General features: G+C 43.3%; 1 protein-coding gene across 28 annotated transcripts in view; it reads left to right on the forward strand.

Moving 5' to 3' along the window:
- The window catches only part of GBF1 (golgi brefeldin A resistant guanine nucleotide exchange factor 1), a 121,790-nt gene that overhangs the window by 86,309 nt on the left and 18,527 nt on the right, over window positions 1–16,954 (forward strand). For 6 of the 28 annotated variants that reach the window (XM_025992768.2, XM_072739845.1, XM_072739855.1 and 3 more), the window contains 10 exons: window positions 2,510–2,641; window positions 7,277–7,395; window positions 7,980–8,088; window positions 8,609–8,669; window positions 9,913–9,967; window positions 13,889–14,036; window positions 14,368–14,591; window positions 15,104–15,269; window positions 15,707–15,918; window positions 16,447–16,545. In XM_025992768.2, coding sequence (XP_025848553.1) covers window positions 2,510–2,641; window positions 7,277–7,395; window positions 7,980–8,088; window positions 8,609–8,669; window positions 9,913–9,967; window positions 13,889–14,036; window positions 14,368–14,591; window positions 15,104–15,269; window positions 15,707–15,918; window positions 16,447–16,545 — 1,325 coding nt within the window. Of the gene's footprint in view, window positions 1–2,509; window positions 2,642–7,276; window positions 7,396–7,979; window positions 8,089–8,608; window positions 8,670–9,912; window positions 10,307–10,691; window positions 10,788–13,888; window positions 14,037–14,367; window positions 14,592–15,100; window positions 15,270–15,706; window positions 15,919–16,446; window positions 16,546–16,954 lie in introns of those variants that run through there. The other 22 variants (XM_025992758.2, XM_072739846.1, XM_072739854.1 and 19 more) reach the window with 10 other exon arrangements.

Genomic DNA, 16,954 nt, shown 5'->3' on the forward strand with positions numbered 1-16,954 from the left:
CTGAGTCAAAGAAGCCAGTCTCAAAAGTAACATACTGTATGATTTCATTTAGTGACCCTCTTGATAAAACTATGGTGATAGTTGACTGACAGGTATGCGAGTGGGGAGGAGGGTGTGACTATAAAGAAATAAGAGGAAGGTTTCTGGGGCAATGAAACTGTTCTGTGTCCCAGTTGTCACATTAGGTTAAAATTTATAGAACACTATACCAGCAAGAGTTGGTTTTACCAAATTAAAAAAAAATGCACATGGCTCTGGAAGTGTCAAACTATGGCTGTGAAATTTCCCTAGTCTTTCACCATGAAGGAAGACATGAAGAAACTATTCTTACAGCAACTGGATGAAAGCTCAAAAAATGTTTCCTTTCTAACTTCTCAAAGATTATTTTTCCATCTAGACTTTTATATCTCAGCTATACTTACCATGGCCATATTTTTTTAAATGACAGACCAAATCATATGTAATAATGTTTCTAAAGCAGCAAGACTAGATGACTTTATATTTATAAAATATATCTTATAAAAGTGTTTTATATATTTCAGTTTTTCCTCGTATTTCTATTCCTTACATCTCAACCCTCTACCACCTCACATACACAAAGGTTTTTGTCTAGGTTTTTCCTGCAAATTGTACATCTCTAGGTGGGGGTAGGTGGGGGATAAGAAGCAGGTTTTATACAGCTGATGTGATCACTGTACATACAGGCTTGGAAAATGCTACCCAATCTGCCAATTAATTAAAGCATTAATCAGAGGAGCAGCCGGGCCCAGGGAAATGTTTACTCAAAGAGGGAGGTGGTAGGAATCGAGTAGGAAGCTCCCTACATTTGCATGAAAATGAAGGTACTTAGAAAACCTAGCTTTCTTTTGTCTCTAAAGGTGGGCAGCCTTGATCACGTTCTCAAATCTTTCTGGGCAATTTAGGAAGCCTTTTTAGGGAGCTGGTCTCTGAAAGATGAAAGCATAACAGACTCTAGAAAAACAAATTCTATAGAGCAGGGTAGAGAACAAAGTCATTGCAGTCTATATTCTTAGAGCTGGAATGAAGCCTTCTAAATTCAGGAGTTTGTGCTGGTAGGTAGAATAGATGTGATGGTTTCACAAGTTTTGAAACCATGTATATAGACTGTGTTAAAATCCCAGCTTTGGTGCTTATTAGCTATGTGGGGCCAATCATGTAGTTTATCTAAGCTTTATTTTTCTCATCTGTAAAATGAAGATTATGAGTTGCTCCTTTAGCCCTTTACTTTGTGCTAGGCAAAAAGGCAGCCGAAAAGTAGTTAGGACCTTCCAAGCTTACAAACTGTCTCTAAGAGTAGTGACTGCACAGGCTTTTGTTCTTTTTAGGCTTATTTTTCAGCAAGGGACTAGAAGCCTCAGTGTTTTCCCTCATCTTCCTGGAATGTGCTACATTCTTTAAGAGAAGTGACCTTAACCATAACAGAAAAAAAAAAAAAAAAAAAAAGGTAGCTCACCTTGGGACCTCTTTGGCCACATTGACTATACTTGAGATGAAGTTTATCTATGTGCAACTAGGAAGAGTGGTGAAATGGACATGGAAAATTGACCCAACAGTATTTGATGATATTAAAGAATTACTGTTAACATTTAAATTGTGGTAAAATATATATAACAAAATTTACCATCTTAGCCATTTTATTGCTATTTACTTATTTATTTTTAAGTGGATTCATCCATGCCCAGCGTGGAGCCTGATGCGAGGCTTGAACTCAAGACCTTGCTATCAAGGGCAGCCCAGGTGGCTCAGCAGTTTAGCACCGTGTTCAGCCCAGGGTGTGATCCTGGAGACCTGGGATCGAGTCCCACGTCGGGCTCCCTGCATGGAGCCTGCTTCTCCCTCTGCCTGTGTCTCTGTCTTTCTCTCTCTCTCTGTGTGTCTCTCATGAATAAATAAATAAAATCTTAGAAAAAAACAACAACAACCCGATATCAAGACCTGAGCTAAGAACAAGAGTGGGACTCTTAACTTATCGAGCCACCCCAGTGCCCCTATTGCTACTTTTTTTTTCTTTTTTTTTTTTTCCTATTGCTACTTTTTAAAGCATGATAATGATACTGTGTTTTTGTGGGGGTGGTGGTTAAGATTTATTTGTTTATTTGAAAGAAAGCACAACTGGAAGGGGGAGAGTAAGGGAGAGAATCTCAAGCAGAGTGCACTGAGTGCTGAGCTCAGTGCAGGGCTCAATCTCACCATCCTAAGATCACGACCCAAGCTGAAATGAAGAGTTAGATGCCTAACTAACTGCGCCACCCAGGCACCTCAATACTGTAGCGTTTTTGTTTTTTAACTTCTTAGTCTTTGAGCTACATACTAAAAATTTTACAGGTAAAATGATACAGTGTCTGTGATGATTTAAGCTAATTCAGAGGAAGGAAGATTGGCCCAGTAACTAAGAATTCTAGCCTTATGGCACAGATAAGAAGGGTCTTTTTCTAGGGTTTAGCGTTTGTCAGATGGCATCCCTTCATTTCTGTTTCTTTTCTTGCAGAACTCTCCGAAATTGAACCCAATGTGTTCCTCCGTCCATTTCTGGAAGTGATTCGCTCTGAAGATACCACTGGCCCTATCACTGGACTGGCACTTACCTCTGTCAACAAGTTCCTGTCCTATGCACTCATAGGTAAGAACTCAGGCCTTTTTGGATGACCACAGTACTTCTGCCTTTCGTGGGGTGGTCAGGTTTTAGACAGTGAGCTGGTGATAATGGAAAGTTTCTCCTAGCCATCTGTTTCCTTGTAGGAGAGAAGTAAGACTTTTAATTGGTTACTCATCATGCTAATTGAAGTTTTTTTTGTTTTGTTTTGTTTTGTTTGAAGATTTTATTTATTTATTTATGAAAGACACACAGAGAGAGAGAGGCAAAGACATAGGCAGAGAGAGAAGCAGGCTCCATGCAGGGAGCCTGATGTGGGACTTGATCCCAGGACTTCACGATCACACTCCAGGCCAAAAGGCCAGTGCTCAACCTCTGAGCAACCCAGGCATCCCTCATCATGCTAATTGACTCAGGTCATGGAGAGTGGGGAGGAAGAAGGGGTTTCCTTGGGACTCTGGTTTCTTTGTGCTTTAGAAAGGGAATTATGGGTATGGTGCTCTTGGAGATTTGATTTGGTTTATTTTTTAAAGTTATTTTTCAAATATGTATACTTATTTTAAGAAGATAAAGGTGACTAAAAGAAAAATGAATGGTTTTTCCTCTCTCGATGTTCCTCCTTCTTCCTTAGGCAAATAATGTTGACAGGCTGGTTTGAATCTTTCTATACCTTTCTTTACACATATATAAATATATGTAAAGTACCATTTGAAAAAATAGGTTTATGTGCTACGGATTTTCTTTTTTTCCACTTAATAGTATTAACGTAGAAAGATGTACGTGAAAAAAAAAAGATGTATGTGATATAATTATCTATCTGATTTATTCTTTTTTCCTCCAGTTTTATTGAGATATGATTGTATTTGGTTTAAGGTATACAACATAATGACTAGTATACATATTAGCACTCAACACCTCATATAGTTTCAGATTTTTTTTTTCTTGTGATGAGGACTTTTAAGATCTATTCTCTTACCAACTTTCAAATATACAATGTAGTTTTGCTAGCTTTGGCAACACATATACAAATATACAGTGTAGTATTTTTAATTATAGTTACAATGTTTTACATTTCATCCCCAGAACTTATGTATCATATAATTGGAAGTTTATATAGGTATCCTATTTTGAGCCACTTTAAATAATGTTAATTTAAGCATTCTTGCTCATATGTCCTTATTTATTAATTTTCCTTTGTATGACAGATTCCTATACTTGAAATTTTTGGATTAATGGCCATGTGCATATTATATTTTCATAGGTACTATCAGCTTTCCTAGAAAATCATAGTTATCTATACTTCCAACAGTAATATTTGAGAATTTCCATTTCCCCACCCTCTCACCAGCACTGAATATTAGATTCTTCATTTGCACTAATTTGATGAGTAAAAACTGGTATTTTATTCTTTTTATGTATTTTTAAGTTAAACATTTGAGTTTCCTCTTTTCCTGTTATTTTATTGAGTTTTATTTTTCTTATTAATTTGTAGGAGTTCTTTGTATAGTGGGAATATTAGTCCATTGTCTATCAGGGTATTATAAATATTTTCTCCCAATCTAGCCGAAATATTTTATTCAGGCTGTTTATCTCTGAATTTGTTTATGCTGTATTTTTCAGATTCCTTTGTAGTTGGATCCTGAATTCCTTTTCTCTTATTGCTAGCCCATGCGCAAGGGTGAGGAACTTAGAAAATAGGCAGCTGTCTTTGTTTCTAAGTAAGGAGACAAGAAAAGAGACCGCTTAGGCTGTAGCCAGCCAGGGGGGAAAAAAATGGCTTTCAGTTCAGGGCAATAAAACCCTTTATCTTTTCTAGAAAATGGGATTTGCTTAGCTGAAGCATTCAGGACCCTTAGAAATCCTGGGTGCCAGCTAAGTTCTGAAGAGGTGCATCAGCTTCCCTAGGCACTAGTCCTAGCTTCATACTTTTCCTAAGCAAAAAAAAAAAAAAATCCCTCAGCTACTTTCAGCCTTGCCCTGAGCACCACCTGCAGGTCATCTCTCTCCAGCCGCCCTCTGTTTCTTCCCTTTAGTCTCTTGTCAGTGTTATTCTCTCCCCCTTCCTGGGCTTGGCAGACAGGCTTGTCATTGGAGACCTCAGGCCAGCTGGTCATTGAAGTTTCCTGTGGTGGGAAAAGAGAATGCTGGAGGTGGTGATTGCAGTGGGCATGAGAAAGAGGGCAGGAAGGAGTGAATGAAAGCCAGAAGGCAAAGGAGTTGAGATTGGCAAATTTGCCTGCAGTCTGCTCCAGAGTGACCAGGAAAGGACATTCTAAGGAAGGGGTCCTGGGGCAGACAAGTTCTGCTAAGTAATCCTAAACCAAACAATCTTTTGTTTAGGCTATCCTGGAAGAAATAGCCCTCACCCCTCAATCCTGTGACCCAAGGCTTCTAGGATTATTTTAGATCCTACTCCAAGGATCACCTTTTATTTGGCCCTACACAGCTGCCAGACTAGGATTTGTGCCACTGATTACCTGACAGGCTCTGCTGTAGTTCTAAAAACCTGTCACTCTTGGGACACTTGGGTGGCTCAGCAGTTGAGCATCTTCCTTTGGCTCAGGGCAAGATCCTGGAGTCCCAGGATCAAGTCCCACATTGGGCTCCCTGCATGGGGCCTGCTTCTCCCTCTGCCTGTGTCTCTGCCTCTCCCTGTGTGTCTCTTATGAATAAATAAATAAAATCTTTAAAAACAAAACAAAACAAAACAAAAAAAACGGGCAGCCCCAGTGGTGCAGCGGTTTAGCGCCACCTGCAGCCCAGGGTGTCATCCTGGAGACCCAGGATCTAGTCCCACGTTGGGCTTCCTGCATGGAGCCTGCTTCTCCCTCTGCCTGTGTCTCTGCCTCTCTCTCTCTCTCTCTCTCTGCATGAATAAATAAATAAAATCTTTAAAAAAAAAAAAAAACCTGTCACTTTTACCTGCCTTTTTAGAAAATTAACTTTGCTACTTCATTCAACCTCAGAGGATAAGAGCTACAAAGAGATCAGTTAAACTACTTTAACAAGGGAGATTACTGAAAGAGGGGAAGAAATAGACCCCTGGGAGCCTTGTGATGTGGAAGCAACACTGCCATTCACTGAGCTCTGAAACACCATACAACACTGAAGACCTGAATTTTCCTGTGATAGGAAAGGTCCTGCTGTGGCCCCTGTTGGCCTGAATAAAGATGGTCGGGGCAGAGCTGGGAGAGAAGACTCAGGCCAAGGACCTACAGAGTATAGAATGAGTTGAATGGGAGAAACATGGAGACAGTTGGAGTAATAGAAGTGGCTGAATCACCCATATACTGTGTATCATCATGAAATTGGCTTCCTTGTATATGACCTCTAAGTAACCACCCCTGATGCTGAGTAGGGCAATGCTGTAAGGACGAATTGAGTCTTTGGCCAGGTGTCAGAGAGTAATCAGGACAGAAGATAAAGATGAAAACCATTACAATTAATGAAAGTCTTTAGGTTAATTGTTGCAAGGGAAATATTCTGGTTTCTCACCTATCCCCTGAGCTTTAGGCTTGGGAACTCTGTTAAATTTCAGGTACCAGGAAAGAGAAAATGGTAGGATGTCTTTTAATTCCCACCACTTAAAACTCACAGGTGCTCCTATATTATACTATGCCCCCTCTGGAGCAACTTTTTTGGTCACTTGCAAAGCTTTGTAATGTTTCTGCGTTTTTTTCCTACTTATGTTTCCCCTTCAAGGATAATCCAGGCAGTTCTGTGGGGACCTTTGTAGGTCTTGATGGAGGCCCCTTCTTTGGTTCTCCTTGTGGATATTTAGCACATGAATGGGAGCAGTTTCCCCGTTGGCAGCATTTGTTTCTATCACGGGCTGGTTGTCTGAGTTATCTTCTCCCCTCTTCACTGTTGAAATTCTCTCGTCCTCCTCCTCCTCCCCACTCAGCCAGCCTCTAGTTATGTTTAGTTTGTTCCGTTTCTCTTCTAATACCTGTTTAGTTAAGCTGGTAAAATGATTCTTGCTTCATGTCACATTGTTTTAAATAAGAATGAAACCAAAGCAAGAACAGGTCTCTGATTTGTTGTAATGTGGTACCCAGATTTAGTATTGGCAGAGGGACTGTCCATTTCTTTCCCCTACTCCCCTACCCTGCTTACACCTGAACACAAAACTCTAAAAGCAACCAGAGAGAGATGTGTTGAAAGAGAATACATGAACAGAGAAGGCTACAACGTTGGTGTTCAAAGGTCTCACCCTACTTGGCCCTTGCTATGGGTCAAAAACTTGTATTTCTAGGCCCTTCCTCTGTGGAATGAGTAGCCTTACACCAGTGAATCCAAAGTATGATTCCTCTGACCAGCAGCATTAACTTCTCCTGGGATCTGGTTAGAAATGCAAATTCTCCGGCCCCACTAAATCAAAAGTCTGAGTGGGCTCAGTAATTTGTATTTTTAACAAGTCTAATGGGTGATTCTGATAATATCCTTAAGTTTGAGAACCACCATTTTACATAGTGCAATTTGTACTGAGGAGCTGGTTAAATCTTTATGGGCAAAATTCTCAGGTAGCTCAAGTAGTAACCATAGGTTAGGAAATTGCAGAGGAGAAAGAACAGTCTCTCAAAGCAGTCCCTATACAGGATATCTTGCCTTTTCTGTCTCCCTCTCCATACCATTTAGTCTTCCCTCTTTTTGTTGGAGCAGATCCCACTCATGAGGGCACAGCAGAGGGCATGGAGAACATGGCAGATGCTGTCACCCACGCCCGTTTTGTGGGCACAGATCCTGCCAGCGATGAGGTTGTCCTGATGAAAATCCTTCAGGTAAATGGAGGGGAAGAGCAATTAGGCTAATGGCCAGGAGCTGGTGCTGTCGGCTCTCCTTACCCAAGTCAGCCGGCAGCCTGAAGTTGTGTTTTGACTCCACTGGGGCTTAGGGAGCTACTTTGTTTCCAAACAAGCAGCTCGGGTACCCAAAGTAAAAGGTGTTTTTTTGTTTGTTTGTTTGTTTTTTGTTTTTTTTGTAAAAGGCTTTTCTAAGGAAATAATTAAAAACTTCAAATGAATTGATATCAAATACCGGAAGCCCTTAATATACTTGTACCTCTGGCAGATCATATGTGCCATCCATCTGTTGGGCTTGTGGGCTAGGGCTGGAGTGAGTGCTGAGCTGTGTTGGGGTCATACAGAGTGAAAGCACAGTTCCCAAGACAAGCTCCTGGGAGATCCCACCCCCCCACCCCCCCACCAAACTGAAGTGAGGTCAGCGTTCTTGCTAACCTCTCTCTCATCCCTGAATGCTTTCGTAGGATACTAGAGGAACAGGAAGCAGCTTCTCTCCCCTCAGGTAACCCCATTTTACCTAGCCTGCTTTATTTATCACTGTATCTCCACTTTCTTCCTGGTAGGTGCTTCGGACTCTGTTGCTGACCCCAGCAGGTGCCCACCTAACCAATGAATCTGTGTGTGAGATTATGCAGTCTTGTTTCCGGATCTGCTTTGAAATGAGGCTCAGTGGTAGGTGCTTTAAAATTGGGCCTATCATCATTCCTAGGGCCAGTATCCATGAGTATAAATAAAGGATGCTGTCTCTGAACCCCAGAGAGGTAGAAAACTCAGGACTTCTCCATCACCTACCTTGTGGAGCCATAGGGGTCTAGAAGTCTTTACTTGATTGTTGTACAGCTAGAATAGAGACCTTAGTACGTTTTGCTAGGGCAGGAACTGGGATAGATCCCTAACGGACTCAACCCAGGCACCAAATCTTCCTCCCTTGGGGTTTCTGCGATTGAGACTAGCCTGTAGCCCTTGAAAACATATCATCTTGCCCCCTCCTTTTTTTTTTTTTACGCCTGACTCAGTAGTGCCACCTAGTGGGCTAGTGAAGTTGTGGCTGCCAGGCTGAGCTGGAGCTGGTTTTAATAAGTTTGGCATAATCCTTAGTAAACAAGGTTTGGAGGGGAGTCTGCTCTGAGAAGCCTCCTGATAATAGCACAGCAAGTAATGACACCTGTGTTATTTGTTTTTTCCTGTGCAGAGTTATTGAGAAAATCCGCAGAGCACACTCTCGTAGACATGGTGCAGCTGCTCTTCACAAGGTAAACCTGCTGCTGTTTGCTTCAGCCCGGCTGCCCAGGCCTCTTGAGCCTTCCTGCTTCCACACAGCCACTTCAGGGACCTGGCCAACCCCACAGCCACTTCAGAGGCTGCTGGGAGTATGGATGGGGTAGTTCTCTGGGTCCAGGGTTACTGAACAAGGGAGGAGGAGAGAGCTGGCTTGGCCTCAGGGGGAAGCAGAGGGTTATTTGATCTAGGCTGATAGACCTTGTTTTGCTTCCCAAAGTTGTGTCTGTTTCTGTGCAGGTAGCAGCTGGGAAAGGGAACCCGAGAGGAAGCCAAATTCAAGGGAGCCCGGAATAGGGTGCTGAGCTCTCTGAAGAAGGACCAAGGCTAGGGTGACCGCCTTGTTTGCCCAGACTATCCTGATTTTAGCACTGCAAGTCCTGCATCCCTGCAAACCCTTCAGTCTCTGGCAAACCAAGACTACTGGTTACCCTAGTCGAGGCCCTCAATTTAGGGTCTAGGAGGCCTTTTCATACTATGCCTAACTGCCTGTTTCCTACACCTTTTTTCAAAAGACTTTGAGATGAACTGACTGAGGCAAGAGCTTTAAAGCCTCCTTAGGAAGATATTAATAATGAGGATGACTATACATCTGTGGGAGCCAGGACTCTACAAGGGGAAATCAGTGTATATTCTGCTCAATTTTGCTATGAACCTAAAATTGCTCTAAAACGTAGTCTAGTTAAAAAGTAAAAAAAAAAAAAAAAAAAAAGCTTCCTGAGGGGATTTCATTTTGCTCTTAAATCCATAAGTTATAATTCTTACTATCTACAAAATACATCTGCCCCTGGACCCTGATGCAAAGCATTGTTACTCCTCTGGCTCAGATCTACTGGTTTCAAAACTTGACCTGCCTTTAACTCCTCACTCTATGCCCAGTCTCCTGGGGTTTTGATGGACTGTGCTGTCCCCATATTGTGTCTTTCATCAATTCTTGCCAAATAAGGAAAGGAAGGAGTCAGTTTAGGATGAAAAGAGCCACACTCCAAGGGCACTTAGTCACCTTGCCTTAGTGACTACGTTCTTTTTAAGAAAGTGTTTGTTATAAGTCCCCCCATTTCTTCCTTTGATGAGGCTCTAAAAAAGCTGCTTCTCTTCCTAGCTTTTCCTAAGAGACAGGGCATACTCTGGCCCAGAATATCTTTGGGCTGGAGCTGGCATGCAGGGGAGGTTTGTTATTATCCCTAATGGCAGTCTGTGGGATTCTCTGTCTTATAGGTTACCTCAGTTTAAAGAAGAACCCAAGAACTATATGGGGACCAACATGAAGAAGGTATGACCTGCTGTCCCTCATCCAAACCTTGGTCTCCCAACTTCAGTGCTATGGGGATTTTCCTAGATACCTCTGCTTAGCAAAAACATGCTTTTGTCTATACAGTTCTGCTTGGAATCTAGAAATACCTGTCACTCCTTTAGTGAGAAATTAATTTTTTCCCCAGATCCCTCTTCTTCCCCAACTTTTCCTTCCCAGCCTATCTTTGTTGACCCACCACATAAGCTGGTGAGCCAGTCCTTCATGGAAACTTGGTGAGGCCTATCAAGTTGCAATAAAAATGTATGCTGATAAAGGTGAACGTCCTACCATCCCCTCAAGGCCCAGCCTTGTCAGCAGGTAGGAGGCCCAAGGACCCTATGCCCTAAGTACCACCCTAATGCTGGATTAGACTGGGATCACACTTGCGCTAGTCTCTGTTGATGAGACAAATCAAGCCTGACTCTAGATCAGAAGGTTCTCAAACTACTAGAAGAATGGTGGTCAGAAGAATGGCCTCTTTCTATCTTGAACTGAAGTCCTGGGCTTCACAGGCCTCTGATAAGGATCCCACTTGCAGCCGTAAGATGTTCTGCCCATGGAGATGACCCTTGGCTATTTGGTGCATGCACCTGACCTTCCCTTCTCCCTAGCTATCCATCCCCATTCCTGCCCTCTGCCCTGTTGGCGTGTGTCTGAGTTTATTTCACTTTGTTTAAATCGTTCGTTTGCCTGTCTTTCACAGATTTCTCCATGTCTCAACAAACTGGAGCTAAGTAGTGGGGAGCAGACCAAAGCCCTGAACCAGTTAGAGAGGGTACTACTCTTTAAGAACCTCAAGGTCTCTCTCCCTCTCCCTCTCCTTTCCCCCTTTTAATTTATTTAAATGTGTTGTTGTTGTTGTTGTTGTTTTTAAATATGTAACATCTGGGTCCCATTTCCATTGTGCAGAGCACAACTTACCCTCCTTAGTAACACGGCATGGCTTTGGAAGAGTTCTGTGTGTTTGTAGCTTTGCAGGGTTGAGAATTTTCCTAGGTCATCTGGTTGCCTGGAGGCAGAAGGAAGATTTGAACTGGTGATATATCATATAGAGAGCCTGGGTCCTGCTGACACCTTGTTAGGAGGTTAAATGTCTATCATTTCTAGGGGAACTGTAAGGGACCTCTAAGCAAGGCCCTTCCCCTTCTACCCTCCCTGTCTCAGAGCTGGCATATAGAGCTTAAGCACAGTTCTTGACTCTATCTGGATACCTGAACTGGGTTTGGAAGGAAAGGATTGTCCATCTAGTTGGGGTCTTTGTTTCTTAGTTAACATTAAAGGACTTATTCCAAGATTTAGGACTCTAGATGAATGGAAAGGAGCTGGATAGCCCAGGATGGGCTCTGCAGAGATGGTCTCTGTCCTTTAAAAGTTAAGATGTAGGGGAGCTTAAGGGAGGGGTTCAAGTTAAAGATTACCCCTATCCCCATATCCACGCCTTAGAAGAAGAGGGAGAAAAGGAGGTATGGACTGTCTAGGCTATCTATCACAAGAGTGTACATTCTGGAAGATAAGAACTGTGTGTGTGTATATACCTAGCTAAATGGTCTATAGGCCTGCATTCTGTTTGCATGAATTGTGTCGGTTTTCATTTGTGTGCTTGACTTGTCTCAAGTTGCATTTCTCTATAATAGCTGCCCAGCATTTTGCCATGATTATCGACCTAGGACCTGCCTGTTCTTTGTAAAGCTTATACTGCTGTTTGGAAATACAGAGTTATATGGATAAAGTGTTATAGGGTTCCCTGAACACCTACTGCCCACCCCCCACCTTGGAACCTTAGGGAGCTTAACTGTACTTTTTAAGGACTGAGGCATTTGTGAGAACTGGCAGCATCTTGTCTCCTACTCCAGCCAGAAAGCAGAGAATATTAATTGGAATGATCAAGTTGGAGCTAGCTTTGCAGAGGTTAGAGAAGGAAACAGGAAGGACAATCCTGGTGTAGGAAGGAATCTCAATTCTCAATGAGTGACTGGACTCAGTGGAAGTAGGAGTCCCTGAAATTGAGAGGCTGCCTAGAGAGAAAAGGTAGCTCACAAAAGTGGATCCAGATGTTAGTACTTATTGGACTTCAGTAACAATTGTCGATTACGTCGGGGGTGGGGGTGGTTCTTGTTTTTTCTCACTGATCTCTTGAGCTTCTTCTTTTTTTTTTTTTTTAAAGATTTATTTTTATTTATTTATGATAGTCACAGAGAGAGAGAGGCAGAGACACAGGCAGAGGGAGAAGCAGGCTCCATGCACCGGGAGCCGGACGTGGGATTCGATCCCGGGTCTCCAGGATCGTGCCCTGGGCCAAAGGCAGGCGCTAAACCACTGCGCCACCCAGGGATCCCTCTCTTGAGCTTCTTGACTGTATATTTGGCTGACTCTTATTCCCATAATGTTCTTTTTACCATGAACTTCCCACAGATGACCTTTAGTGGTTACTGGAGAGAGTACCCTGGTTACTGTTTAGCCACAGTGCTCAGAGCACTTGAAGTTCCATTCTAGGCATTTTACTATAGGCATTTTGGAGATGGAGGGACAAGAAGTGTAAATCCAGTGTGAGGCTGTTGCTACATTAGTAAGAGCTGGGTGCAGGGCTCATCTCTTGGACATCTTTCCTTTCTGAGTAGAGCTATTGGTAAGGAAGGAAGAATTATGTGATTTCTAAGCAAAGGATCAGTGGTTACCCATGTTCAGGAAGGCTTACGGAAGGTTGAGGAAGGAAGCCTATCCCCCAAATACTAGAAGAATTGAACAGGCCAAGGATAACATGCATGTATTTAGCCTTTAGAGAGTGAAGAAAAATACTTCTACCCTCTTAGAGGCATTCTAATGATTCCTGGACCATTACCATTGTCTGATCCAGGAATGGTCCATCAGTCTAGGAGTAGTATGATATAACTTTAGAGGGATTGGTTTCAAACCCTAACAGAAGGCATTGGGACCAGGAAAATGAAATGGGCCTAAACAAAGTAACTATGAGGTTAGGATGGAGAAAATGCATTAAAACTTATATCCCAAAATAGTTCCCACAATGGGTTTTAGAGATTTTCCTTTGCAACTAAAAGGAAGCTATAGGAGGAATGGAAATACAGCAGGAGAGAAGGAAATGGAATAGAGCACGGGTCCAAGAAATCAGTAGGCTTACCATCTGAGAATATAAAATTGCATCTAGAAAGACCCAACAGTAAGAAGGATAGGTCTCACTGATGTACCAAAATTAGGAGCAATTGAGAGCAGTACAGAAGCATGACATGACCTCCATCCTTAACTCCACAAATCAACTGGGATACCATTCCTTCCTTGAGTCCAGAGAATGAGCCTTTGACCAATCTGATGCAAAGATTTCAGAGAGCCAGGAATATGTTTAGGATCTAGGCCCAGTTCACAAAGCAGTGGGAAAGCTAAGAGTGTGACAGGGATGGAGCAGGCTCTCATAGTTGGGTAAGAACTAGAAGTAGGAGGCTGTGCTACATACCTGAGCAAATACCTGGAATCTAGGACCTAGAGATCTGAAGCTTCAGGCAAAGGAGCCTCTGCCCTTACTCTTTGTGCAAGAGGGTCAGGCACCATCTACAGGACTTAGGATTGCTCAGGACCCAGGACTCAGGGAAGTAGAGTAATATGTAGCAAGCCTAAAAGTAAAATGTTTAGGAGGCTGACCTGTAAAATGGCAGATGTAGAAGCCAGGTTAGAGGAGTAGGAATGTATTCTGATGGTATAGGAATGTATTCTGATGGTATATTTTTCCAAAGGAAAAATTAAAAATAAAATAAAATAAAAGATTTTTCCTTTGGCACAGATGGAGCATATAGGCTATTTTCTAGGGACTAATAGGAATAAAAGAAGGGAGATTTCTAGGAAAATAATATTAGTTTGAATATGAGTGCTAATGAGATATGATATTTCCAGCTGAAAATGAGAGCAGGAGGCATGAGTGATTCATCCAAGTGGAAGAAACAGAAGAGATCCCCCCGGCCCCTGCGCCATATGACCAAAGTAACATCAGGTTCAGAGTTGCCCACCTCCAATGGAACCACCTTATCCTCTAACCTCACCGGTGAGTACCCTGGGTTGCTTCCTCTGATTAGATAAAATAAACATCCTTCTTCTCTCAGGGATTTTAACATTGAAAACCAGCCAACTGAGGGGCTTTGGTCCTTCTGCTAAGAGCAAAAAGGGAAAACTCCAGGTCTGTTCAGACTGTGACCATTTAGCAATTCTGCAGTGACTTAAGGTGGTTCTCCTTCCAGAGGAACTCTGGCTACTTTAGAGACCTGCATTTGCAGAAATTAGTATGCAGTCTAGGAAATAGAACCCCTGGTGCCATGGAGGGTATGTGTTTCACACAGAGTCTCTCATCTTCAAGCCTTACTTACTTTGCTTGGCAGGGGGCATGCCCTTCATTGATGTGCCCACTCCCATCTCCTCTGCAAGTTCAGAAGCTGCCTCAACGGTGGTCAGCCCCTCTACAGACAGTGGCCTGGAGTTCTCCTCTCAGACCACCTCCAAGGAGGACCTCACTGACCTGGAGCAACCTGGCTCTCCAGGGTATAGCACAGCTACAGAGCCTGGTAGCAGTGAGCTAGGGGTTCCTGAGCAGCCTGACCCCCAGGTATGGCTTTGATTTTTAAAGGCCCTTTTCTAGTCTTCTCCTGTGGGAATTGGCTTGATCCTTTGCATCATTTGTCCAGGCCTTGGCTCAAAAGGAGGTTGAGGTGGGGGTTATTTCGTATTTCCTATGTAGAAAATCCACAGCATCACTCACTGTGAGAAGTAGCTCATGGGATTTATGAAGTCATGCATACAGGTAATGCTTTGCAAAAGTGAAGTAATAGCTTTGTATGGAAGGTAGTGATCTTCTAAATCCCAAACCTAAGAGAACCTCTGTTGCCTTTAGAGTTCTAGTCACTTTATGTCACTGATACCTCAGGAGGTGTTTTCTGAGTCTTTCACCATACTCTGCCCTGAGCCATCTTGCATTGTGCATTGATTCACAGCCCACTGATATGGCCCTGCACCTGTAGTCCATTAGAGACACTTGGAGCATAGATATTTCAGGGGAGTAAGTCCCAAGTTCCTCTTGTTTCATCCCTCTTCCTATCCCCTGACCACTGGTCATAGCAGGAAGGAGTCCATGTGGAAAAGGCCCAGTCAGCATCTGTGGAATCCATCCCCGAAGTGTTAGAGGAGTGCACGTCTCCTGCTGACCACTCTGACTCTGCCTCTGTCCATGACATGGATTACGTCAATCCCCGGGGTGTGCGCTTTACACAGTCCTCCCAGAAAGAAGGTGAGTTCTCTCAGACAGGCTCTGTCTAGTCACCTCCCCCATCCTGCCCACTAATCATTCTGAACTTAGACTATCTTGGAACCAAAGTGCCTGCTAGTTCAGGTTCTAGACCATTTTCTAATCAGGAAATGGAATCAAGCCAGAGGACTGTTGGCATGGATAGACCCCTTCTCTAGCTTATACAGAGGGACTTTGGTGGACAATAGGAAGTGAGAGGGAAGACTAGAAAGCTTGGGATTTTTAACAGAAAGTAGGGTCATCAATTCTGATCGCTTTAATAAGTGAGAGTAATATTACCTCCCCAGAAAGAAAACATTTTTTTTTTCTTGAAGAGAATCACTTACCTGAAATTGCCTTGTATAATACAGCGCAGCCCAGGCCAAGCTACCAAGCTGTTTGTTTCTTAGCAATCCCACTTTACTCTTGGCCTTCCCTAGGTACAGCTTTGGTTCCCTATGGTCTTCCCTGCATCCGTGAGCTCTTCCGCTTCCTCATCTCCCTCACCAATCCACATGACCGCCACAATTCAGAAGTTATGATCCACATGGGACTGCATTTGCTGACAGTGGCTCTTGAATCTGCCCCTGTAGCCCAGTGCCAAACCCTTTTGGGCCTCATCAAAGATGAGATGTGCCGCCACTTACTCCAGGTGAGACTGAATTTTTTTTTTAAGATATTTATTTATTTATTTATGATAGAGAGAGAGAGAGAGGCAGAGACACAAGAGGAGGGAGAAGCAGGCTCCATGCCGGGAGCCCGACGCAGGACTCGATCCCGATTCTCCAGGATCGCACCCTAGGCCAAAGGCAGGCGCTAAAGTGTTGAGCCATCCAGGGATCCCCGACACTGAATTTTTAGAGGGGCTCTGAGCCCCTAGCTATTTTTCAGGGTCTCTTAAGGACCAGGGGGCACAGGAAGATTTGGCTGATTGGTGCAAAGGATATAGGATCTGGGAAGGAACCTCCTTCTCCAATGAGCCAGAGGTCTTTGTGAATAGGACTCTACTAGTTCCCTGGGGACTCTGGCAGCCATAGAGAAATATGGGAATGGCTAGATATAGAGTCCCTTAGAACACAGGACCTTAGTGGCAACCTCATATAGTTTTGCTCTCCTGCTTTTCTGTTGGTTGAGCCATAGGTTCAGAAACCTAATGATTTAACCCTACTCTGATCTCCAGCTACTCAGTGTAGAGCGACTCAACCTTTATGCTGCTTCCCTGCGGGTATGCTTCCTGCTTTTTGAGAGCATGAGGGAACATCTCAAGTTCCAATTGGAGGTGAGTTTATTGAACTTGGAGAAGAAAAAAATAAGATGTATGACATTCATTGGGGTCAGCTCTCTCATTCTGCAAGAATGGGAATTAGGGGCTCCTGCAAGAGAGTGCTTTTAGCCTTCATAGTTTTTTGTTCACTGTCTGGCCTCTTTGGTGGAAAAATTAAAAGGAGCACTGGCTGGCTATAAAATGAGAAAAGCCAAATATGGGGACTGATGGAGAACCTTGCCATGAGTGGGTATGGCTTTTCTCCTCAGCAGTTCCTCTGCAGCACAGGCAGGCAAGTCCAACTGGCACTAAGTTGCAAAATGGAACTCTGAGTAGTACCAGGTCAGGCTTACATAGAGAGCACAAAGAGGGGCAATAGGCAACTTGTTTTGGATCAAGTGTGAGGTAGAGAGCCAGGTCTCCC

This window comes from Vulpes vulpes, chromosome 15 (genome assembly GCF_048418805.1).
Source record: "Vulpes vulpes isolate BD-2025 chromosome 15, VulVul3, whole genome shotgun sequence".
NCBI classification, from domain to species: Eukaryota; Metazoa; Chordata; class Mammalia; order Carnivora; family Canidae; genus Vulpes; species Vulpes vulpes.